The sequence below is a fragment of the Pleurodeles waltl genome, chromosome 4_1 (genome assembly GCF_031143425.1).
Source record: "Pleurodeles waltl isolate 20211129_DDA chromosome 4_1, aPleWal1.hap1.20221129, whole genome shotgun sequence".
Classification (NCBI taxonomy): domain Eukaryota; kingdom Metazoa; phylum Chordata; class Amphibia; order Caudata; family Salamandridae; genus Pleurodeles; species Pleurodeles waltl.
This window is the reverse complement of record NC_090442.1, coordinates 561,905,728-561,933,411: the sequence shown is the minus strand read 5'-3', so window position 1 is coordinate 561,933,411 and position 27,684 is coordinate 561,905,728. Positions and strand designations below refer to the sequence as shown.

Genomic DNA, 27,684 nt, shown 5'->3' with positions numbered 1-27,684 from the left:
GTAGGGGGGCACAAATCAGACTCCCCTATGCCACAAAAAATAAAAAAAATATATATACTTACCGGAACTTACCTTAATGTCCCTGGGATGGGTCCCTCCAGCCTTGGGTGTCCTCCTGGGGTGTGCAAGGGTGACAGGGGGTGTCCCTGGGGGCATGGGAGGGCACCTCTGGGCTCCTTCTGAGCCCACAGGTCCCTTAACGCCTGCCTTGTCCAGGTGCTAAAAAACGGCGCAAAAGCGGCCGTACGTACATTTTTTTGACCCGCCCACTCCCGGGCGTGAATTTTGCCCAGGAGTGTAAATACGGCGCACATGCCTCGGAGTCAATTTTTTAGACCGGAACGCCTACCTTGCATCTCATTAACGCAAAGTAGGTGTCCACGCTAAAAAATGACGCAAACTCCATGGACTTTGGCGCTAGACGCGTCTAACGCCAAAGTATAAATATGGAGTTAGTTTTGCGTCGGAATTGCGTAAAAAAAAACGACGCAATTCCGGCGCAAACAGAGTATAAATATGCCCCTTAGTCTTTTCAGTCTTATTGATCATCAGTCGTAAGCATTCCTTTAAGGCCTCAATGGTGAATAATATGTGGTTTCAAGTCCAAACTGTGGTATAGAGAGGTCTCTTTTGTAAGCAGTTTGCCAATGGGAAGCTGACTTTTAGGAGGAAATAGTTGGTCCATCGACTTTGAATGGTGGGAGGCAAGTGCAGCCCTCAATAGATTGTTTTTTCTTTTTTTGGCTGTTGGTTGGTAGGGTAGACAATTGAGTGAGGTCAGGCATTCTCATAACACTGTCTAGTTCTCAGAAAACGTTTAACTGAGGATTCTGCCAATTGATATTGAAAAGTCTTGTATAGATGTTTGGAGGTAGGATCTTGGTGAGAGCAATTTATTCAGAGTACCATTCCTCATAGTTGTTGGGGGGGTTTAGTTGGCTGATATATTATGTGAAGGTAGATAGCTAAGGAAGGATTTGCTACCAGTGCCATTTTCATGTTTTAAATTAATCTTAGGAGGATTTTTAGGATTGATGATGAGAGAGATTATCTGACAATCATGGCCACTCCACCCCCAATTTTGTCTGTCTGATGATAGCATCATGTAGTCAGGAGGGAAGAGGTAGTCCAATATGTTTTGGGATAACTCATTTAACCAGGTTTCCAACATGCAGAAATGTTCTGAATTTATTGGGTCTGCCAGTAATTTGTGGCTAGTATACATTGGTGAATCTTATGTTGAGTATAGGCTAGATATAGAGAAGTTACAAATGTGAGTGGGAGGTTTGTTATTGATGCAGTTTATTTCTAACAGGTTTTGTGGGTGGCTCTTTTTTTCGAGAAAGGTTGGTGATGCAGAGTATTGTAAAGGATTGGCATTCCGTTGTGCTGCGTCTGTAAGCAGATGCGAGCACATGACGAACCCAGGTAGCATAGGCAGCTGTAATGAGCAGGGTCTTTGGCCTCCATGCGGGCAGCAGCAGACTGAGTTGTCTGTCTGGAGCAATGCCTACTTAATCAGTTTTAGTGTAGTTGAGTGCACCTTGTTGTCAACCCAGCAGCATGCTTCAGCATCAGTATGCTTTGTAACTTGTTTATGGAATACTCAATCCTTTCTCCCGTAAGGGAAGGAGAGACAGTGAAGACATTTGAGTAGGAATTACAAATGATTCACTTGTCCGCTCCTTTTTCTTTAAACCTCTGCTTCAGATTTTATTTCATAGGTGGAGAAAATATAATGGGAAAATACAGCTATTTATAAAGTAAATTTACATTTTGCCATGTGTAGTTCTCATTTAAATTTGTATATCAGGCTTTCACATTTTTAGGATATATATTCAATCAACCAAGAATAAAGATTTGATAAGATATGACCAGTGCTTGCAGGTTAGTGTGTGTTGCATAGCACATGTGGTATTCTGAATTTGCTTAAATACGTTGTACATGTAGTCACAATCACTTCTACCACTGGAGCCTACTTTTGAAATTATGGACTACAAAGATTACTCACGGCCAGAACAAATGTTATCAATTAGATAACATGACCTTGGTCAGTGCAATAGTGTTACATAACGAAACCGAATTAACTATTGTTCTGAGTGTAGTGTCAAAACAACTTTGCTCAAGTTATTATTGACAATATGCCATAAATAAAAATAAAAAAAAATTCATAAAACTATTTGCTTAATGTTGTCATCTTGAATTGTCTTGCCATGTTACACTTTCTCTCCTTCAGTGTTCCTTACCAGTAAGAAGCAAATTACTAAGTCATTGGAAATATTTTGTCAGTGCAGTCGCACAAATCATTCACCATGGAGACAAGATGTACTCATTTCACTTCTACAGATACTTTAATGTGTATAATTCATTCACGTTCTCATACAAGTGTTAATGTTTGCATGTTTCACTTAATTTTGTATGCAAAGTTAGATGTAATGTTCTGTTTCAGCCCTCAAGTAAAGGTTTTGGTGTTTTAATCATTGGAGTGAATATTGTTAGCACCTTGGAGTGTCGCCTGTTTGAATTATTCTTGACTTTAGTGAATGCTGATAAATGGAAATAAATCTGTTTATCCCTTCTTGAAGCACGAACATGTTTTCAGATTCCATTACTACCAAATCTTTATGTATGCTCCTAATATCTAATATATTATATATACAAGATATATAAATAATCAGCATGATCTATGGCGAACCCCTTTCCAGGTTTTTCCAAGGCCAGTGAATGCACCAGTGATGTGGATGCATTGACTTGAGTTCTGAGTTACAGATTGAATGGTCATCTAAAACCCGTGCCCTAAAATAGCAAAGTGTTTGCTGGATTCGTCATTCATCTGGGATGAAAACTTCCATTAAACAATTGAACTATTTATCAAGTGTCGTACCAAACATTGGTATAGTCCAACGTCTACAGCTAAGAAGAATTCAGAATTGTCAAAATGTGTCATCAATGTTGAGCTTACTTTGGTTTGATGACTGCATCCATTGTTTTCAGTGAATCTATTCTGCAAGTGGAAATCAGAGGATCAGAAAATTAACTCCTTTATGGTCTTCTCATCCCAGACAGCCTATTTAGTTTTTTTTTTTTTTTAACTGTGTGCAAGTGATATTTGTGTCCTCTGGCAGCAGTGTCTTAAACTATCAGTGATCTATCACAACAGTAACACATCTTCTCCTTTGAGTTATCTTTTAACAGACGACTTGTAAATGGCTAACTCTAAACTATTACAAAGCTACTCAGGATGAACTCTCATGGATTTTCTATATTTAAGTAGGTTCTCACCAATTGGCTAATCCTAATTCTAAGAACAAAACAAATCAAAAGTGAAACCTGTTAAAATAGGCCATGCAAGAAAGTAAATCCATGTGATAATTCCAGGAAAGAAGAAAGATATTATAAGTAGATTGGCCCAAATAGTCCTGCTTAGTCATTTGGACTGGCGGTATTTCTTTCATTTGCTATACAAGGCTTTTTTGACTCTCAAGCTGTTCACATTTTCTTTTGAAATGAGGCTCCTCGGTTTACACATTTCATTCTTCAGGTTCTTTGGAAATTCAGCTACTTTCTCTTTGATTTCTGGAAACGGATAGGCTAGCAGGAATGAAGTAATTTCTAATTGTCTCCTTCTTCTAGAAGTCCTTGTATCCAAAAGTAAGATTTTTCTCATTATTATTTTCAAAATAGGGCAAAAAAAGAATTTATGCTGGAGGAATGTTACTTGATTCAAGTATCAAATACCGAAATAGTTAGCATATTTTTCTCCTGTGTTGCCACAAACTGGTCTGATGAATGTCCATGCATACCATCAGAAAAAACCTTTTCTTCTCTGTGGTTTATTATTACTACATAGAATGTCAGTTTACTAACATCAAATAAATAACTTTCCAAGCTATGTATTATTATGTATGTCATGTTCCATTTGTTATTTTTGTTTCAATTTACAAGTTATTTTTAGCAATTTATTTAACTGGGCCCTCGAGGTAAGTTAAACTTCGATGCTGTGGACCTTGTGCTTTATTTTCAAAGGCATATCTGGGAGGAGACAACTTGGGCTCTTCAATAAATTCTGATCAGCATTTATCTTATGGTTCTACCTGCTTGGGAAGGAATGTCTTCCTGCATATACTTTCGTATCAGAACCATGTAAAATGAAACAATGTAAATTATTATCAGTACCGCGCTGGTGGTAGAATTCCCTGTGGCTACCGAACAGAGCCATCAACATGTGCAGTGTAAAAGATTGATACAAAGTTAATTTCTGATTGTGATCTCATAATTGAAGATTAGCAGGATGAGCATAGCATCGTTTCCGGTTTTTCGGGAGAAATCATGTCTATACCCCCATGTCTGGAGGCTGACCTGCCTGTAATCTGTGCGCTACAATAGATGTCAGCCTTTTCCCAATCAATTGGTATATTCAATGACTGCGTAAACGATTGGGGTTCGTCCAATTGAGCTGCTCTTTTATGCTGAAGACACCAGTCTTTTGAAAAGGTTTGATCATCTGTAGACCAATTCCATCAAGCAGTTGGGGATCTATATTATGATCATTCATGATTGAATGGGCGCAAGCTTTTGTCAAATGGATGTCGATCTCTCTTGATGGTCCTTGAGTTCTCCATAGAAAAGATTTACAGAGCTTTGTCAGGCATTGAAGGGCTTCTTAACACCATTGACTCATAAAATGCACATTAAGATAGAGTTTGAGTGGTAAATCTGATAGACATCTCTGAAGAAAATTAGTTTTTTTACACATTGTGAGTACATTCATTTTCTTCTGTGAATCGCTCCAAATATTGTCCAAGTTAAATTAAACCTTCTCTGTAGTGTGCACATGTGACCAGTGCAACTTTATGTGCTCATGGGGGTCTGCGATAGGTGGAGCAAGTGGAGTCAATGTAGTCCTCTTGTGTAATTCACTGTGACTCAGTGTTTCTTGCTAACTGAAATGGCTCATAGCGTCACAATAACTCCCTGTAAAAATGATGATGAAATGTGGCTTCATAAATTGATCTAGATTTACTGTATATATTCATTCGGGGAGAAAGTTACCAGCAGCAAGTGCCAATATGCTGATTAAGGATTCAAAGAACCCGCTTGAGTCACCAGAAAACAGAAGCTGTTGTGGTTGGTTTACATGGTGATCAGGCAGGTAAAAAGGGAGCATAAACTCTACCAACATAACATCATTTTGAAAGAGTACATGATGTTTATCTGCAACATACTTGTACATGTAGTTGTACGGGAGGACATCAAGGTTTGGAAAGTTGAATTGCACCCAGAGACAGAATGGAACAGTCTTTGGTGTGTTCCTTCACGAGTTTATAAAGCATTGCTTTAAATGATCAGTTGATGATAAGAGTCTGTCTGAATACTGACGTGTGCTTTGATCAACTCGTAACAGAAGGTAATATTTTAAGTAGGCTAGTGCCTGAACTAATTAGATGGAAGCATGTGCAACAGTGTGAACATACATTTTTTTTCACATTTCAAGAAACAGCAGGGGAGCTGGACTACAACGATTTGTGGCGTAGTGCTATTTTTGTCCAGACGTTTGTGTTTTACTATAGAAATGAACATGGATGGGGGATTTTTTGTGGGAAATTTGAAACTCACATTTTGGAAATAATAAAAACATATATTTTTTTTTAAGTGAAAAAAATAATTTAAAATGGTATGGTATTTGAAAAAATGTGTGCCACTTTTTTAGTAATAATTTATACTAGGCTATGAAACGGTTCAGTTTTACTCCCCTGTTTGTTGAGAGAGAACACTACCTGCTAAATATTCTAAAAGATGGAGTGATTTGAGATACTTTAAAAGAGGTGCCTCCAAAACTGCAGTAAATCCTGCTCATTCTGTAGGCTCTTAGATGTATTTATTAACGGTCATTTTTTCATCACCTAATATTCTTTATTGAGGCGAGAAGCGTCTTTACCAGTACAACTGTGCACTGTAATATTTTCAGTATATATTCACAACAGCAGATTGTGGAACCAACAATAATAGTTGATGGCGGTCATCAATGTAGGTGGAACAGGCATTGACCATGGCCTTACTTGCGATTAGTGCTCACTTGCATCAGGGCAGTGTGTGTGTTTTTTTTTGTTTTGTTTTTTGTTGGCAGCAACTTTCTTTTGGTATTTGCCTTCTGTGGCCCATACGTTTAGCCCATGTTGCTCTTTCTCCAAATTTCCTTTGTTGATGCATTGCATGAAGCCCTCTCCCTGACACTTTTAGTTCAAGCACTCAGGGCCAGATTTACAGGAAAGTGGTGTCACTTTTCTTGTGCCCCACTACGCCCCCACACCCAATGACACCATGTGTGTGTGGTATTTACAATATAGCCCACCTGGGTGCATGTTAGGACAATAGCAACAGAAATTATTGTGGTACTTTGCAGGATTGGCGCCGTAAATTGTGGCACTAATCATGCAAAGTAAAGGGAGGCCTATTGAAAGTAATGGGGGCATCATTTTGATGCCTGCTCTGAGCAGGCGTTAAAAATTACGCTAAAAATGGCACAGTGAAATGTTGTAATTTCACTGCACCATTTTTACGGGCCTCACTGTGCGGGAATGCCCCCCCTTGCGTACATTATGTCTGGCGCCAGCATAATGTGGAGCAAGAGGTTACACAGTGGCACAATGCAAGCATTGCACCACTTTGTAAATATGGCGAAAGAGAATCACCTCATTAATGCCACAGTGTAAAAAAAAATGACACTAGTGTGGTGCTAAGAGGTGCTAGGGCCTTGTAAATCTGGACTCAGTTCATATAACATTCGTTTTGCACACGCACCATGTCACTTTGCGCTCTTTTCTATAACTCGGACCTTTCTTTCACTTTTTTACCTCGCTCCACCTCCTCGCCCCCCCTCCATCAACAATCGCCACAGTGACTTTTGACCTACTTGGAGAGAGCAAGAAGTCTTTCTCTGACGTCAGCCAGCGCTTGCTCGTGACCTGCCTTTAGGTGTCACTGTAACATCAGCAAACAAGGAATTCAAAGTTTAAGTCGTAGAGTAAACCTCGAATTCCTGTTCTGAGAGTCCTAACTTACCACATGAATTATAATAATTTGATATTTCAATGCTGAATTCACTTCTTCATAGTTTACGAGGCGGGAAATTGTCTGTTCTTAGGTGAGCAGTATAGGGTTCTTACAATTAACACAAGTAACTTTTGATTGTTTCTTCGAACAGGAATTGGTCATAGTAGTGTTTTGTTTATGGCGTGCGTTTAGACAAATGACCTTTCCCTCTGCGAATTTTATGTAGATGTGCAGGAGCACCCAGGCAAGCTCTGCAAACTCGTACCGTAGCCTTTTACGAGGAGACAAATCAATGTTGTTAGGGGATGATGCCACGGCATTCGGTTTGTTTACTCTGGTTTCCGTGTCTGTCTGCCTTCTCAGAAAACCTGCTTGGAGCCAGACTGTAGCAGCCCTCTCTCTGTCTTTTCATAATTGATCAGGGGATGACTGCCTTCCCCCAGGGTTAAGACGTGGCAACTTTTTCTGTTTGCTCAGCATCTCAATGCAGCAGTTCAAACATTGTTCACACCAGCTGGCAGTGTAATGCCATATGCACATCGCGTCAAATCAACTGTCGTCATGGATACGAGAAAATATCTGACAAAAACATGCCCATTGATTCTAGTGCAAATTCTACGATTGTTTATCTGTTGTGAATCTTGATTATTTTACCATAAGATTGCTCAAATGAGTTTTATTTTCATGGTCTAGTACAAATATCCCATTTGTTGTTCGGCACGCAAATCTAATAGATTTTCATAGACCTTGTGAATTATGTTTATTGCATGCAATCAAGAACCCTCACAAAACTCACATGACACATAGAATCATTAGCGCAATGTTCCCAATGTGCTTGTGGCTTTTGCTGTCACAGCTCTTTCAACCTGCATTAAGAAGCATGTAATATAGTGCTCTTATAAGCAGAGAACTGTTTGTTTTAGTTTTCCGTTTGTGCACTCCTCAATTTCAAAACAAAAGCAGCACTGATACGGAAATGACATGGGGGGTGCAGTTGGAGCAAACCAGCTACCGTTGGCTGATATTGACTGCTCTTTGTCATCCCATGCAATTTGAAATTTAAAATGCGGTCTCTTGTAAAATATCACATGCCCTGGTGCAGAATCTCCCCCTTGTAAATAAGAGTCCCTCAAATTGTTCACATTACAAAACATGCGCAGGGCCCCTAGGCATGTTCCTGGATTGCGGTAGACACCAGTCTATTCAGGAGATGGTTCATCGTTTTGGTTCTATCCTTATTCAGCAGGCCCCTGGAGTGTGCCGTAAGGTTCCACTGAGCCGTAGGGATTCCAGAGGGTGCTAGCCCCTATACAAATGCGACATAGGGAATCCCTGGCATAAGCACAGCGCAGACTTAAAACACAATTCTTGAATTTGTATTGGGGTATTCGTCAAATAGGCCGCTGTCAAAGGTGAAGGGTCTTTCAGACATTACTTCAGTAACACCAGTTGTCTTCCCACCCTCACATTGAGCACATGCTGTTGATATTTGGGAACATTGCATGTACTGGACCCAGACTCCTACATCTGCACATGCTGACTCCACCTCTGCTAAGTGCAGTGACGGCGCAGGCATTTTTAAGATCCACAAATGGTAAACTTTTTGGTGTGATAGTCACATTTTTTTTTTTTTTTGCGGTTTCATGTAGCTTAAACTCGACCTGAAGGGAGTGGAGCGCTTGACATGAGCCCCAGTTACATTACATAAGGACTTTTTTGGTAGGCACGGGGAGATTAGGAGATTTGCCCACTATCACAGGATGTTGAACTGATGCTGAGGCTCGAACCTGGTTCCCCAACTCCAAAGTCAGCCGCTCTGGCCGTTACACCACAACCATAAACATGGGTTTACCTCTGAATCAGGATTCCCAGTTTGTGGGAATACCCACATATTCATGCTTTGCAACATTCAGATACCACCTCAAAAAGCTTAGTGAAATGTGAATGATAGGAAGTGACCTGTATATGGGGGTGGGGTTTGGACTATGTTAAAATTGGTGTGATAACACCACTATCATAGGCTATTCCATGTTCCTAGTTCCCAGACTTGGAATTGTGAGAGATTCCCACACCTGGGTGTTACATTTAGCATCCTTTACATGGTCTCCCCTAACGTTTTGCCTCTGTTTCCCAGGTTGTTGATGTGTGCTGGACTCTGTTTTTGATACTCCGGGCACTTTACCTCTGTTAACCAGCTGTAAAGCGCAGGTGTTCCTGTGTAAAATGTATGTACAATTGTCTATCTCTGATTGACATATTGGATTTTCTAGTAAGTCCCTAGTAGAGTGCACTAGAGGTGCCCAGGGCCTGTGACTCAGATGCTACTAGTGGGCCTGCAGAACTGGTTGTGCCACCCAATTAGTAGCCCTGTAAACATGGCTCAGACCTGCCACTGCAGTGTCTGTGTGTGCAGTTTTAAACTGCCAATTCGACTTGGCAAGTACCCACTTGCCAGGCCTAAACCTTCCCTTTTTATACATGTAAGACACCCCTAAGGTAGGCCTTAGGTATCTCCATGGTCCGGGTGCAGTGTATGTTAAAGGTGAGACACATACTTATGTGTTTTAAATGTCTGACAGTGGAAGACTGCCAAATTCGGGTTTCACTGTTGCAAGGCCTATATCTCTCATATGTTAACATAGAGCAGAGGTCTCCAAACTTTTTAATGCCGTGCCCCCAAGCTGAAAAATACAAATCTTTGGGCCCTCTCCTCAGAAGTTTGCACAATTATTGTATAAAGATGGCAATGTTTAAATATGTCTAGACCTATTTAAACATTGCAGTTAAGTACTGTTACCTTTTTAAAGATGCAAAAACATGCTTCTACTTAAAAAAAGGCCTGCTATGTGTTTAATGCTTCTTTTGGCAAGAGTCTGGAGCCCCCCCTGTGAACACTTGAGGCCCCCCTAGGGGGGCCCGCCCCCCAGTTTGAAGACCTCTGACATAGAGGCTGCCTTTAAATATTATTAAAGTGCAGATTCCCTTTGAGAGCAGCTAAAAATGTGGAATTTAGTGCCTCTGAGCTCACAATTTAAAAATACATCTTTTAGTGAAGTTGGTTTTTGGATTGTGAATTTGAAAATGCCACTTTTAGAAAGTAGGCATTTTCTTGCCTAAACCATTCTGTGACTCTGCCTGTTTGTGGATTCCCTGTCTGGGTCAGTTTGACAGTTGGGCTGTTTGCACCTCTCCTCTAGACAGTGACACATAGGGCGCTGGGGTGTAGCCTGCATATCCTGATGAACCATTGGTGCTATGATGGGAGAAGTGGTCACTCACACATGGAATGGCTGTGCCTGCCCTCACACAATGCAGTCTCCAACCCACTGGTGTGTGGCATGGGCCTGGGCTGGACAAGGAAGGATGTTACAAACACTTGAGACTTTCCTAAGAAGTTTGCCAACTTCAAAGGCTGAAAATGGTATTAGTATTGCATCCAAATCCTCTGCAAATCAGATTACTTCAAGGACTCAAGGGAACCTCTGCCTGACGAATAGCTATGAGCTGTGGACAGCAAAGGCTTCACCACCCAGTTCTGAGTCTGCCTGTTGTGGACTGTAGCTTGCCAGAGGGTGCCATTCCAGATCATGGGCCCCTGGTAGTGAATTTGTGGAGAAAAACCTGTCTAACAATGCCAGACAATACAGTGCGACTTCATAAAGGTTGCCACTGCCTGGAACCGCTACGCCTCCTGCCCTGAGGCAGTGGACCTCGCAGAAGTGCGATGACCCTGTAGGCTTTGCATCGCTGCAGCCGCTGATCCCACTCGACTTCGCTGACTTCGAAATGTCATAAGTCTGACATTTGTGACATCCGATACCATTGCATTGCCTGTGGCCTTGTGACCTCATCGCAAACCTCTAAGGTCGCCCCGCAGCATTGTGCCTTAGTCGGTCTTTGAGCCTGCCGGAATAAAGGGACCGACTTCGCAACCGATGCAGCTTCACCTCCACCGCTCTGCAGTACGGACCCGATGCTGCTGCGTGATGCCTCTGTCCTTCTGCCCCATAGCACTAGAACCAACACCGTATCAGATCCAGCGATGCCTCGCTCCCTGACTCCTTGCACCGGCCTGTTTTCTACTTGTTTGCTAAGGTACTGTACCTAGGGGGTTGAACGACTCTGTAAACACCACCATTGGCATCGTATTGTAGGAAACAACTCCGTCTCTACGCCTTTTTAAACCAACTTGCAGTATTTCTGCCTCTAGGCACTATTCATGTGCTTTTAAGTGCTGAGTTCATATTTGTAACTGTATTGTGGATTTGTATTTGGTCTTGTCTATTTTGTAGTGGTTCACTGTATTACTGTGTGTGCTTGTACTTACACTTAACACATTATCTATGAATTTAAGCCCGCCTGCTCGTGATCAGCTACCAAGGGGGTGAACAGAGGTTAACTGAGTGTGATTCTCCTTTAGCCTGACTAGAGTGGGGGTCCTAGCTGACTGCCAACCAAAGATCCCATTTCTAACACTGGTTATTATCAAACATTGCAGTATTGGTAATTTCCAGGTGCAGCTATTCTCTTGTAGTGTTTCTCTGTATGCGTTTCAAACAAAGTGACTTTAACTTTCCTTTCTGGTTCGTGTAGACTAGTAGTGAACTGTAGCATTTGCTCTTTTAGCATGGGTTTCTGTTTGTCAAAATACAATAAAATAGTCTGTGCCTTGGACATCCTGTTTGCTTTCTGTATGACTTCTGCACTGTTGTATTTTACAAGACGTGTTCCGAAATTATTTCAGCCTCGTGTTTTTCTTGCTTTTAGGCACTCCAGGCAGCGAGACAGATTCTTCTACAGCAGCAGAACAGTGGACTGAAATCTCCCAAGGGCAACGACAAACAGAGACCACTGCAGGTTAGTTCTGCGTTTCTACTCCTGGGGATACTTTGCACAACAAATGTTATTTATTACATTTTGGTCTTTTTTGCGTTATAGAATAGTATACAGACAGCATCAAAATAATGGCAGACACCTACAGCCTCTGAAGCAATCTTGTTTGATGCAAGCCTTGTTTGTGTGTAAAATATGATCTCACTAAAGTACTTACATTTATCTTTTTTCCAGCGCATGTGGTGTTTAACTTCTCCTAGACTAGTTTTCATCCTTCTATATGGTTTCTTTGAAAGTCCTTGTAATAAATTTAGGAAGCTTTCCTAACTGTTTACAGGCTAACACCAATGCTGTATGTAGTAAATGCTCACTTTGCATAATTAATCATTGCACAGAATCAATGTAGTTGTTTAATATAGGTCAGATTTCGCAGCAACATAGGAAACGAGGCATAATGAAGAAATTACCAATCGGATAAATTGATGTATTTTAAATCAGCCATTCAAGTCAATGTCATCATCTATACTTCTTTAGAAGTCTCCTTTCTTTATCAAAGTACTAGTGTAATGTTTTGCCTTTTGTAGTGTGATGTAGACTTTTCAGATGTTTGTTTAGCACAAGCAGTACCTGTAGGTAATGCAGCATGAGGAAAAATGATAATCCTGTAACAAACGCATATTTCAAGGATTTTGGGGCATTGTCCATGCTTCCCCCACCCGCTGCAAGGCAACGTCTGGTTCTTGCTCTCCACCTTGCATAGAGGTTTGGTCTATCAGATGATGTTTTTCACTGTGCTGAGTAGATACCTTAAGCTTTGAAGCGCATTCTCCACCACCCATTTACCCTTAATGAAATTTAATATGCACAGTTCCTCGATGGTTCTTCCGAAATTCAAAGTTAAACTAAAACAAATTCGCAAAACCCTGATTGAGTTCTATGGCAGCATGTGACCGGAAGACAACAGAAAAAAACATGTCCGGTCCTCGAGCACATTGCTGTTAAGTCCATCTTCTGTCAACATAAACACCCACACTATATTAATTACAGCAGTAATCTAGAAGTTGCCACCGGTTTTGCTTCTTCTTTCAGAGGAAACACATGGGAAGATGCTTGCAAGGTCAGTTCTTAATTCAAGTGGAATAAGTCAGCCATCTTGCTGCTCCTCCGACAGTGGGCAAACAAGGTTGCATAATGCTGCAAGGGACCTACACGTGACCCTTTTGCTGGGTGAAGGGGTACTGTGGGCAAAAATTCATTTTTTCTAGTTGCAATAATAATCCTTACACCCTTGCTGACAAACCTGCATTTTTCCTAGTTGCAGGAATAATTCTTCCACCGTTGCTGAATGAGTTATTTTATAAGCTATCACGCTGAAAGTAGAGAAAGCAAATCAGACCAGCGCATTCCCTTGCTCTGCTTATTACCGCCCCTTCCGTTAGTGTTGCTTTACGTTCACCAGACTGGGTGTGTCCATCGGAAAAGATTACATGTCTAGACTGGGTGTGTACCTTGCTGCAGTAACGTGCTGTTTGCTGGGCGCCAGATCCCAATGGCATTAAAGACCTGATCTCTGCCAGTGAGCGGAAAAGCGTAAGGAGAGGAGAAAGGAGCAGATGTTTCACTCCACTGATGTGATAGAGGGGCATCCTTATGCTATTGAACACAAATGTTCTTCACTCTGTCTTTGTTGGAAATCCGTACACTGCCTTGATTAGAACATTCTAGATTACTTTTCGGAAGCACTTTACGGAATCACTTGCAGTTCCACTACCTCACCAACATCAAACCATTACTCAGTTATTCCAGGAAGCAGATGTGTTTGTGTTTAGTTATTATTAAGAACATGCATCTTTAACGTTCATAAAAAACAAAACCATACAGCATGCGTGATACAACATAAAACTATCACATACCTCATTAAAACTGCCTGGAAAATACAGTTTCACTGCATCTGGAAGAGCGACTTCTATGCTTATCACCGTGATTTAGATTTATAAATAAGAACTTCACCTGCTAAGTGGTGTAGGTAAGAGTACAGGGAGTGCAGAATTATTAGGCAAGTTGTATTTTTGAGGATTAATTTTATTATTGAACAACAACCATGTTCTCAATGAACCCAAAAAACTCATTAATATCAAAACTGAATATTTTTGGAAGTAGTTTTTAGTTTGTTTTTAGTTTTAGCTATGTTAGGGGGATATCTGTGTGTGCAGGTGACTATCACTGTGCATAATTATTAGGCAACTTAACAAAAAAATATATATATCCATTTCAATTATTTATCATTACCAGTGAAACCAATATAACATCTCAGCATTCACAAATATACATTTCTGACATTCAAAAACAAAACAAAAACAAATCAGTGACCAATATAGCCACCTTTCTTTGCAAGGACACTCAAAAGCCTGCCATCCATGGATTCTGTCAGTGTTTTGATCTGTTCACCATCAACATTGCGTGCAGCAGCAACCACAGCCTCCCAGACACTGTTCAGAGAGGTGTACTGTTTTCCCTCCTTGTAAATCTCACATTTGATGATGGACCACAGGTTCTCAATGGGGTTCAGATCAGGTGAACAAGGAGGCCATGTCATTAGATTTCCTTCTTTTATACCCTTTCTTGCCAGCCACGCTGTGGAGTACTTGGACGCGTGTGATGGAGCATTGTCCTGCATGAAAATCATGTTTTTCTTGAAGGATGCAGACTTCTTCCTGTACCACTGCTTGAAGAAGGTGTCTTCCAGGAACTGGCAGTAGGACTGGGAGTTGAGCTTGACTCCATCCTCAACCCGAAAAGGCCCCACAAGCTCATCTTTGATGATACCAGCCCAAACCAGTACTCCACCTCCACCTTGCTGGCGTCTGAGTCGGACTGGAGCTCTCTGCCCTTTACCAATCCAGCCACGGGCCCATCCATCTGGCCCATCAAGACTCACTCTCATTTCATCAGTCCATAAAACCTTAGAAAAATCAGTCTTGAGATATTTCTTGGCCCAGTCTTGACGTTTCAGCTTGTGTGTCTTGTTCAGTGGTGGTCGTCTTTCAGCCTTTCTTACCTTGGCCATGTCTCTGAGTATTGCACACCTTGTGCTTTTGGGCACTCCAGTGATGTTGCAGCTCTGAAATATGGCCAAACTGGTGGCAAGTGGCATCGTGGCAGCTGCACGCTTGACTTTTCTCAGTTCATGGGCAGTTATTTTGCGCCTTGGTTTTTCCACACGCTTCTTGCGACCCTGTTGACTATTTTGAATGAAACGCTTGATTGTTCGATGATCACGCTTCAGAAGCTTTGCAATTTTAAGAGTGCTGCATCCCTCTGCAAGATATCTCACTATTTTTGACTTTTCTGAGCCTGTCAAGTCCTTCTTTTGACCCATTTTGCCAAAGGAAAGGAAGTTGCCTAATAATTATGCACACCTGATATAGGGTGTTGATGTCATTAGACCACACCCCTTCTCATTACAGAGATGCACATCACCTAATATGCTTAATTGGTAGTAGGCTTTCGAGCCTATACAGCTTGGAGTAAGACAACATGCATAAAGAGGATGATGTGGTCAAAATACTCATTTGCCTAATAATTCTGCACTCCCTGTATATCCATCCAACCCCCTTTAAAGACATGGAAGAATGTGGTTTCTTAAGGGGGCTTAGTAAGACGATTCCATAACTGACCCCTTCTGATGTTTTTTTTTCTCTCTGTGTGGAAAATTATTTTCCCCATGAAGAAACCCCTTTGCCTACTCCTACCAAATATGGGAGAGATCCCTTCTCCTTCCGACCTTCCAATGGGATTTACTCCAGCACGTGACTATAGTAAAATGCAGATCCTCTCCAAGCTGGAAAAGGGAGTGTCAACAGTTTGTGAATGTGAACCAATGCACTTGCTTATGCATGTTCCCAAACAACTAGACTAACTATGCCTTGGTAAGCCCGGGAATGCCCCCAATCTGACCAATTGAGTGGTATTTACGGAAGTGAAGTTCTCTGCACTCATGGCAGAGCTATCACCTCCAAAAATGCTTGCGCCCACCAGGAATACCTTGCAAATTTACATTTATGACAACATTTATCTTTGTGAATGGGCCCCGCAGAGCCGATTTGTGTCGACAAACTACAACCCCTTGCGTTTCAATTACAAGAGATATCTGGATACTTTGCAATCAGGAAATAGCGAAAAATATCCAAAAAAGAAGCTTGGCAAAAGTGCCTGCACTATACAGGTGCTGCATAAGTGATGCTTGAGTGCGCAGAAAGTAGTTACGCTTGCTGTGCTGTGTGTGTAACTAAGTTCAGTTACCTGAGAGCAAGACAGTAAAACTCAATTTAACTGGCTAAGTCATTGTGCATTTTATTTAAGGTAAATAGTGGCCTACGTTTAAAAAATACAAAGCTTTCAGTGAAGACATAAAACATCCCATCCAGAGGAAGCAGGTAGACTTGTACTTTTTTTTTTTTTTTATTTGAATTCATTCGGTCTAGAAATCTGGACCATTTAGAGAAATAAAAATAACAATCATACATGATAAAAAATATATGTTAAAAAACATAATAACATAAAAACCAATAATAGTCGGAACAATATAGCAATAAGATCAACAGGACTAAGCTTTTGTTCATGAATATAAATACAATAAATAAGACTTGCACTTGATTTATCCATGATAAATAATTTTCTCTCTAGGGATAAATTTAAACCTAATGGGGTGTTTGTTTTCATTTAACTAGACCAACTGCTGTCATATAGGACTGTGTTAGCCGATTCTTCATTCACTTATGAAAAATATATTTTAAGTCAACATATATTTTTAAGTCAGTATAACTCTAATTGTGTGTATCATGTAGTGGAACTCAGACAAGCTAATTTGAAGGATAGTTTTGCTGGTGGACCATAAGTTACTTGAACTGTTGTTGCAAATAATGTATTAGTCTGCATCCCTCTTGCAACCTTCAGTTGAGTTATTTCTGGGCGAATTTTAAACTATGCTGAAGAAAGTCACATAATTTCAGGAATTTCAAGTTATGCATGTTATGCAAAATACCCCAAGTTACACCATTATACCACTCTGCACAATTACGTGCAGTTCGTGATAATAATTTATAGTGAACACATGGAAACAATAGAACGTGATTGCCTGTTGTTTTTGAAGCTTTTTTTTGTTTTTTTCGCCCTTTTTTTATTGTGAAATGACGGATTTGATTGTCATGTAATTACGTGTAATTTTGCAAAAAAATCACATAATTGCAAAAAAAACAAATTTTGTGAATTTTGCACGCTACTAGTGACTGGTTCTGAAATAATTATCTTTTCATTTATATAAAAAAATATATTGAGCTCAGTTCTTCAAGAAACCCCCCCTCCCATGATAAATATGTTTAAAAACAAAAACACTTGCAGTGTAAAAAGGTCTGAAGCGTATTCCTTACCTTTCTTTTTTTTACACCTTGTCAAGATTAAAACATAGGTTGAATTTACTTTCATTACTGCATTTCCATGCTGAATTCCTGCATAACTGACTCTTAAATGACAGTAAGCTTTGGTGAATATTGGATTGTGTTGCTCAAAAGAATCCTGCCTGGCATTGACCCCTTACTGCCCACTTTCCTGTTACTGTACAGTCTACGTGGATCAGGTTTTTTTTCCACAAGCCTCACAAAATAGTTTCACAAAATGCGTGCTTGTTTTTCTGTTAACTAAAGTTACAGCTGTTCAGTTGTGAAACAGTCATTTCCTTATATTATGACTATTTCTTCAAATTGTACTGTTTAAAATTGCTTGCAATTAGCATACATGAACCTTATTTTTAGGATCAGATTGCAGTGAGAGAGTGCACTTTCCTTTTAGCTAATTAATACTATCAAGGAACAGTGGGTTACCTCATTAGTAGCACGTGCATTTAATTAAACACGAGAAAATTGGAGTTAACCTCATAGTTAATATTTTCACAGAGCGCTACAATGCCAACACCTCCAATTGGAGTCACACTCCTGTGTATCTAATTATGCACTGGTGCCAGATAAGGTTAGAAAGGTTATTACCATGCTGTTAAGAAAATAGTGTAGATGGAAACGTGTTTGCTGTTGTCTGGCATTAACGCTGGCTTTGTAAAATCTGTCAATGTGTCAGGTGCCTATGCGCCTTGCACTGAAAACATCATAAATTAGTAGTGACATGAAATTGCAAGTCAAGAGTTGTTTTTTTTAACGTATTGACTTAAAGATATATTATGAAGGTGGAATGTGTGCAGCAAAGAAAGAGTCCTATAGATGGTGCGTGTTAGTCTTTAAATAGATTGATAGACAACAATAAAGGCCCGGATTATGAGTCCGGTGGAGCAGATTTCCGAGATGGAATATGGCTGAGTGGGCCTGTGATCCCACTTCTATTTTTCCAGGGTGTTGAAACTTTGGGTCCGATATTACCCGACGGTAATTCTGGCAGTAAAGCGCATATGGCTTTGGTTGCAGCAGCAACCAAGGCTCATTTCCTATTGATTACTGGCAGGGAGGAGCATTCAATGATTTCCCATGCCTGACCATATCTTCGGCTTCACTCCCCTACTTCCCACACCAATCTCTAGCTACCCCACTCATCGCAGAGGTCCCAGCATACATTTACCACCAGTTCACAGTAGATGGAAATGTATGGCTTAAGCATCATTGAATCAGGAACTCTGTGTGGTTTTAGGGCCACAAAATATGGCTCCACACACTTATTTTGTATAGTAGTTGCAAAGGAATGTCATGGTGGTACGGGAAGATGAGGTGAATTTCACCTGAAGATGTACCACCCCGGCAGTAATGTGTAACTTGGAATCGTGCCCAAAGTAGCATTAAAACACATGGCACTGAGAATGCCCTGTGATTTAGTCTACAATCTAGGATGATTCACGAATTGTATCACACTTCACCGTTTTAATAGCAGTTGATACTTCATTTATAACACATTAGACTAGCAGTATTTGACAGAAAATTGAATTCTAGGAGTACTTTCTAGGGGTTAGGCCCAAAAACCATTGTCAGTAGCCTAACAAAGCAATTCATAAAATTTCAGTCATTCAATTTTTGGACGCTGTTTATGCCCTAGTGTACTTACAACAGGTGTGCATTTAGGGATTTTCTGATTCCAAAGAAACACCTATTCAGTGCAGTACTTGGTGAAACAGAATGGATGACAAAAAATATAGAAAATCAAGAGAAACAGTTAGAGAGGGCGTGGATGGAGTACAGAGAGATCAGCAAAAATTAGATATGAGTGACACAGACTGTGGATGAGAGTGTAGTGTCAGTGCATTATGCAACTATCAGACTGAATACATAACTAAAATGAATACAAGATACAACCATAGTCCAAGTGAACTCTGCATATTGAAAGCCAATGGCAATGGTGCAGTATTCACTAGTGAAGAGGTCACGTATGGTGGACACAACGTATCTAGCAGGTTATTTGTAAATCATTGCTAACAATCCTGTGCAACCAACTAGGTATGCCAATGTTATGTTTAGTTTGTTGTGAAATAGAAGCGCTGCATCCTGAACAATTAACCTACCTTTTGCAGTCACCAATAGAAAAGTTCAGAGTGGCAATAGGTCTGCTTTTAGAGGTCTGAGCCTGCAAGATTTCTCTGCTGTCTGAAAGCTGTTCTTTAATTTTGTGTCACCTATGTGACACCTCTGCTGTCTAAAACCAAGATAGGATTCTCTGCATTTTATTTCGTATTACCTTTTATTAGACTTGATCAGCTGAGATGTACATGATTATTCACGTGTACATTTTCTGAAAGAAGAGCAGTCTTAATTAACCTGAAAAAAAAATTCACAGCAAATTAAAATGATCGAAATATATTACAGAGTGTCCTGTATCTTCTCACGCTAGAGGTCAATCAATCAAACAATCAATTAGTACTTCCATAGCGGGGCTAGTCACCCGTGGGGTCTCAAGGCGCTGAGGACACATGTTAAATCCCATCTTCAGCTCCTCTTAATATTTTTCTATTCAAGAATCACCTCACACTTCTCTATTATGATCACAGTCACATCCTCTTTGAGTTCTGTGTTCCTAAATAATTTCTAGATATTTATGTGAAGTCAGTTAAGCTGTTTGTAAAGATGGTTTTACTGGCCGTATTACAGACTCTCTCTTAATCACATGTGGCTCAGTAAGTGGAGGGGAGTGTATTCATACCTCCCACAGGACGTTATGCAAGCAGAGGTATATACTAACAGATTTTAACTTAGCTAATGTGAACTCTACAAGTCTATGAACCCTGGGGCGGTGTCCTCGTGCGCAGATTGACACCTTTCCCATTTGTGTTTATGCGAGAATAACAGTTTCCTGGTTAGGAGAGACAACGTGGAAGTGATATTATGCAAAATAGAACTTACTTCAGCCTGAGATATGATTATGTATCTTTCAGCACCAGTTTGTTGGCAAACTAAATTTTCATTCTATTAATGCACGTTTTCCCCGGTTAATTCAGCATTAATCACTTTCTGATAAACATTTGTTAAAATCTACTCTAAACACCTTCAGCTAGGTGTTTGACATACAATTGCACATATAGAATCATATTTTAAGAGACAGGTGCTTCCCGAAGGCTTGCTCAACTTACTGCTTCTAGCATTATCAGACGCTGAATAGCTGAACACTCTACCTTGCTAGACACTTGCCTTTGTGTGTTTTATCATCGTTCTGTGTCACTCTAGGTTCCTTTAGGATTGCAACAGCCACACCTCAAGCTCTTCAGGTGGAATGTGATCTTGTAACTCAGTCTCGCAGAAATGTAGCAGTAATGCTGTCTCACAGTTGAGAGTAAGTGCACTTTTCGCACGTAAATTTATCAATAAAACCAAATCCAAATAATAGTTAAACTAAAAAAACCAGAATTCTGAAACTTTTGCACAATTGCACTTGTACTTTGTCTCTAATGACTGCTCCCAGCGTTTAAACCTGGAGAGTTTGAGCGCTTACAGGGATTTACCTGCTGTTTGCCAACATTCCCAAGTCTCCGTTCTATTAGGAATCCGTTCTATGCAGCCGCGTATATCTCTCATAACCTCTTTATTTCACGGCAATTGTCATAGCCATTATGTTCCTTTCAAGTATTGTTTTCATGCATAGTATATATATTTCACCATTCTTATTGATCACATGGATATTATGTGTATTTGAGGAATCGCGTCTTCTGGTTCTTCATTGCTAAGTGTCTGGACAGGCACTTTAGATGTCATGTTTGTGTACAGACAGCCACCCAGAGAATATCAGCTTGCTGTCAATGATGTAAAATATCTAACTTCACTGTCTAGTCACGCACTACCTCTTGTAGCTAGAAAACACTCCAATTGATAACTCTCTGCTGGTCATAATACATAAGGTAGAATATTTTGTGGATATGCCCATGACACTGAAGTCACTACCTTTAGCTTTTTCATAATATACATCATTAAGTATTTAAAACATTTTAAATGTCTGTTGATGTTTTAAAATTTGCTACATATGGTTTATGTTTTCCTGTCTCGAAGGGAACTCATATAGTTTTTCGGGTTCATTTTTATTTGCATTTTATACTAGTGCAGACTTCTGTCAGGCAGAATTCGTGTCCTAGAGGAGCATGATTGCTTCCATGCTGAGGGAAACTTAATAGATCTGTCTCTGAGCACTTAGTTGTAGTATACTCTCTTTTCAAATTTTTACACCAAGTACCTATCCACATACCACCTGGCCTCACTTTCTCACCAGCTTTGAACTTTTATTTCTGTGGTGTATGCTATACGACGTTGATCTTGCAGGATCTCCATTTTTTTCAGTGTTTCAGTGTTATGTTCACAAATCAGAGGTTATTTGCTTAGATCATAACTCGCCAAAAACTAGGTCACAAGATAATTTGAATTTTGGGCATGGACTACCTAACTAATTCATTTGTTGGCCAGACATATGAAAACATTTTAAAGTTTTTGGTTCGTCGCTATATGGATTAAAATACAAACATGTTTCCTACAGCAGACTGCAGTCTAGCCCATCAGGTAAGGAATTAGTCATATAATATCAAGCAAAAAATAAAATTGACAAGGAAAGCAGGAAACAGATGAGGGACAAAGCCGGTCAAAAGGAATCATATATTTATAGAGAATCACTGGAACAAATAGGAATGGTGTAACACATATTTTGCAAAAGAATAAAAACAGGGATAACTATTTTTGATTGTAGTCTTGTGCTTCTGTTGTCTTTGCCTTTTGTTTGTGAACGGTGTCATTGGTGTTTCAAATATTTGCATTTTGGAAGTGACTTATTACTGTGTTGACCTTGACTCTAAAGACGCAGAATATTTATTTATTCCTTTAGATAATTCCCTGTTTGACCACACCTTCTATGTATAAGTGTTATGAGACACATTTCACACTGAATGCAAAGAATTATCACCCTAACTACAAATGAAGATGTGAACCGCAAAATGTACCCCAACAATTGCACGTTAGTCAGTTCTCATGTAAAATAAATGATTATCTGTCTAAACAGTTTGCGTTTTGTATCTAGTGTTGATGAAATCAGACAAATGATGACATTTTAAACTTTATGTGCATGACCCGTGTCATCTGAGTGAGAACTCTGCGGTCTTTACATTTTACCTGCAAGACCTGCGAGACTGGAGCATCGGTTCTGCTGTCTTTACAGTCTACCTGCAAGCTCATTGTGACCTGAGAGATACCTCTGCTCTCTAAAACCCACCTGATTCCTGCAAGCTCATTGTGACCTGAGAGATACCTCTGCTCTCTAAGACCCTACCTGATACCTGCAAGCTCATTGTGACCTGAGAGATACCTCTGCTCTCTAAGACCCTACCTGATACCTGCAAGCTCATTGTGACCTGAGAGATACCTCTGCTCTCTAAGACCCTACCTGATACCTGCAAGACCAGTGTGACCTGAGTGATAGTTCAGCTGTTGTTACACTGCACTTGCAAGACCTCTGTGGCCCGAGTGATAGCTTGCTGACTTAAAATCTTACCTATAAGACATGAGTTTTCTGAGCAATAGCGCACCTGTGTTTACATTCTATTAGCACAACTAGTGTAACCCGATTGATAGTTCTGCTCTCTTCACAACTTGCAGGGATTACAGCAAACACAACACGCTGCCAAACATGCTTGGAATCATGGTGTGGTGGTAGTGTGCTTTGGTGTCCCTCAGTGAGGTATGAAGCACTCTAGAGATGCTACAATTAAATACAATCCTACAAGTAAGAAAAAGACTTGTCTCCCGTAGGGCAGATATGAGTTGTATTGACCAGGCGAGTCAATCATCAGTTTGCTAGATGGAATCAACCTTCAAGGAGGTTGACTTTTTAGGTGTCCAGAAAAAGAAATGAATCTGTTGTAATGATTGTTTTTGGTCAGAAGCCTCTGTGAGAGCAGAGTAATTGGGAGTGAGCTAACTGACCAGGCACAGGAGAACTGATCGAAAGTTGACCTGTGGAAACATATATTAAAAAGCTGCTTTTCACAAGGCTCACAGGTCAACAAAGAGCTGGGCTTAGGTTGATCTAAATTAGAACTACCAAATTTGTATCCTGCCGCTATCCTTGCTGAAACGATGGAAGCAGGATAAGCGATTTAAAGATTGGCCAGTAGAGGACTTTACTTCTGTCACCCTAACAGATTACTGCCAGTCATATTTAGGGATCATTGCTGGCCCAGGCATGATATATGTGCCTTTAGAGGAACCTCCTGACCTATGCTGAATCTGTCTTTTGAAGCTTTTGGCAGCATGAAAGGGGACTGGGATGTGGCCTGTGCTTAAACATTAACTTCCCCCAGCCACGCAGGAGTAGGTGGAATGTGGACCTTCTCAATATTGTGAATTTTCTGCTCAGGTCGCCCACCCTGACTACTCTTCAATTTTACCTCTTTCATTTGTGCAGCAGTAGAGAGTACTTCTGCTTTTAAAAAAGGTCCATGGCTACTGCTTATGCCTTCGATTCTTGCACATTTGGCATAATTTTACTTATTTGACAGGACTTCTGCCGTTTATGTGTTGCCATGTGGATTTCTAAGACTTTTCTGTTTTGTCCCCTTTTTTTAGGGGGGGTGTACCTTGCGTAATTTGCTGTAGCATAATTATGGAAAATTGCTGCAAAGTTATTCAAGATTATGCTGAGTTACAACAGAGAATAACCTTACTATTTTCATAGTGCAGAATGCACCCTTGCATCGAAAAGGGACCTGGGAATCCATTTTTCACTTAGAAAACAGTCCTAAGTGCATCCAAACAGGAACAACAGCAGCCGTCAGCTTGTTGTGCTCTTTTCCTATGCTGTTAAGTTTGAATATTTGTATGAAATTATGCAAAATTATGCAAATAGGCGTAATGTGATTTTTGGTAATTTTGCATCACAAGACTAACAGAAATTTATCAAATTGCCCCAATTTCAATGGTGTAATTAGAATTTTGCCCAAGCCTACAATTTTGAGGTAGAGCCACACATCACCCTAAGACTCTTGTGGCTGGACTGGTACTGTGTCGCTGCCAATACATTTCAGTGCTAATTAGGATTATAATGTGTGCTTCTACCTCTCACAGCTCCTTCTTCATCACACTGTTACACACTGCTCCTGGATCGAGATAAGAGCACCTCTTTGGTCACTTCATGCACAGTACCAAAATGCTTCCCACACTATAACTAAAAATGCAACATTCTGCCAGCCACACGCTTATGCATAGTGTAGCTTGCTATGCTTCTGAAAATGTGGCTTGGCATCCCCTATAGGTGTATGAATCACTATGTAAATGATACAATATAATACATATACATTTGAATTTCCTTCTTATTAGAACTCTACATTGAAAACGTACACTTAGATATATTCTTAAATTCTTTCTTCTCATAGTATTCCTGGAGTCATGCCTACTTCTCTCCTACTGAGGACACTAACAATTGATAGACTGTTTGATGCACAACATTTCATTTACAATCTAATCCCTGTCCTATAGACAAATAGTTGCTAACAATACAAGTAGTTGATATTGTTAAAAATGATTTGCCTACATAAATGTTCATTATTTCCCTCTGGGGCTGAATAATATAATCTGCCCTACTCGTATGCTGTTTTGTATTTTATTGGTATTTTATTGTGCTTCGCTGCCCCCCATGAAGCATAAAGCGCAGGCACCATAGCTATTCATTGTCTCTTGGTTTTATTGTCATTTAGCGTGATTAGATATTTTAGACGTATAGCCCTACTAGAAGCATCCAAAAACCAGTAGCCATATCCATGCGCTAACTGAGCTGCGTTGATATCAGACATCAACGTTTACTCTTTCATTTATGTTTTAGAATTAAATTATCAGCAACTACCTAACTGTTGATAACCAGTAGATCTTAAAACACATCCTTAAATATTCCTAACACTTGCACTTTTTATGAGCCTAATAAACACCACCTCACTAATACGTAATAAGTTCTCGCTGAATAGCAACATGAACATTTTTTTTTAACTATTTACATTTAGCAGTGCTCTATGTGCGCTTTCACTGCCTGCCTGCATGTTCTTGTTCCTTTTGCATTAAAATAGGGTTTTAGCAGTGCTCTGCATTCCTGTATAAGTTGATTTGCATATGGTTGCTCTTTGAATGCAGTGGCAACATGGGTGAAAAAGATGGTCTGGTATGTAGTGCCAGTGGCATTTGACCCATCATTTTCAATTTCTCATATATATATGCCGAGACACCATGCCTTTGGGAGGAGAAATGCACCTTTACAACTCCTTTGCACTTCTTTTTGCTTTTCCATTATACTGACATGTTGTGTAAGTGACCTCAACACTTGCATTGATGTGCCAAACAGTGCTACATTGCTGAAGCTGTTAGCAACAATGAAAATTGACGTAGTCATGAATTGTAGCAAATTTCCATTACGTTGCCATTGTCAAGTTATATAAAGCAGTATTCGTGTGAAATAAGCCACCTGAAGAATACTGTAGGAGTTGTTTTGTATCCTGCAATGGACATTTCTTAAGAGGAAATGGGCATTGCTCATGATTTCTACAAAACAATCATGGAAACTTCTCACCAGGCTAGTGAAACTGATGTGAAAGGAAGAAAACAAATACGGTGGAACAGTACACCTCAAGGACCAATGTCGAAATATGGAGGCAATGGAAGGAAAAGAGCGCTGTTATTTTCTGGGTGTGAGGGATGATGCACCTGAAGGTCTTAAGGCAGTGCTTAATTTGTGCTTATTGTTTCCGGTGCTGAGCACCAGTATTTATTTTTGAGGGCCGGGGCTTATTCTTCTGTCTCAAGCATTTGCTGTGAGCAAAAGACACATACGGGAAAGACGGAGGAAGAGAAAAATAGAAAAGCGTCACTAAGGTAGAAAGCAGAAAGCTGCAAGAGTGAGATGAAGGGGCAGGGAGTGGCTTTTAATGGATTGAAGAGGCCCGAGATGGCTTCACGATTTGGCTGCCTCAGTATTCCGTGTTCACACATTTAATTGTTGCAGCCGCATGTTTAAGAGGAGGGTTTTGGGCACCGGCACGTTGTCATTTACAAATTAAGCACTGTCTTAAGGTCATATTTGAACCGTTTATTAAATTCTAAGTACCATTAGTCATTATCAGACTCATAAATTAAAGTGACCTCTTAATTTCCTTTAATTTTGAATGTTTTCTTTCAGGTTCATGGTGGGGGCAAGTTCCATCTTTCCCTCAGTAAAACTTTGGAGATGGTATTGTAGCATTGGCAAATGAATCTCTCTCTCTCTCTCTCTCTCTCTCTCTCTATATATATATATATATATATATATATATATATAGATTTTATATATATATATATATATATATATATGCACACAGTCTTTGTGAAAGCTCACAGCAAAGAAACGGCACACCACAAAGTCTCTGGAACCAAGGGTTTAAAACACAAAAGAAAAACGAAGCGGAACGCGTTTCGGCGTCATCTGCCTTTGTCAACCAAACCTTCGCCATCTTGCCGTGTGATTTAAAACCCCTTTTACACCATGTGATCACATCTCCTTAAACAATGATATCAGCATTCATTGTAAACTATTCAGTTCACTGAGAAACATGAGAAGATATCTAACACATTAATTTGCTCTCATTTTGTTACGACACTCAATGAATTATACCCCTCAAAACACATTTATCAAAGTTAGTGCTTACTTTTATGGCATGCCTCTCTCAGCATCCGTGATCATGTTACTTTCTAGGTGCGTCATTACGTTTACGTGTAGTTTCTAACGTGTCAGGAATGCAAGTAATGTTGCCTAGCAACAAGACCCAACAAAAGTAAAGTACGATATGCACCATTGAACATTTTGGGAAAATTAATAGCGTTACCTGACTGATAATATCTACATTCATTATATCCTGTTCAAATTCCTGAAAAAATCAGAAAACATACAACATATTGATTAGCTTACTATTTGTTACAGCACTAAATAAATCATCACACTACAAAACACATGTATCAAAGTCAGTGCTTACTCTTATGGCATTCCTCTCTCGGCACCCGCGATCTTTTGCTTTTTTGGTGCGACATTACGTTTACGTGTAGTCTTTGAAATGTCGTGAACGCAAATACTGTTGCCGAACACAAAGACCCACCAAAAGTAAAGCACGGTATACACCATTGAACGTATCGGGAAAGTGAATCGTGTTGCCTGGCAACTGAACTCAACAATTTTGCCCATTTATATAATACAAAGTAACTCCCAAGATGCACTATAAAACTCAATAAATGAAAGTACAGAAATTTGAAATTAACATAAAACGAAAAAAGA

At 40.0% G+C, this 27,684-nt stretch overlaps 1 protein-coding gene across 10 annotated transcripts in view; it reads left to right on the top strand.

The window, feature by feature from the left end:
* Window positions 1–27,684, top strand: part of FOXP2 (forkhead box P2) — a 261,065-nt gene that overhangs the window by 79,736 nt on the left and 153,645 nt on the right. For all 10 annotated transcript variants that reach the window (XM_069228942.1, XM_069228948.1, XM_069228946.1 and 7 more), the window contains exon 3: window positions 11,821–11,910. In XM_069228942.1, the coding sequence (XP_069085043.1) occupies window positions 11,821–11,910 (90 nt within the window). The remainder of the gene's footprint in view (window positions 1–11,820; window positions 11,911–27,684) is intronic.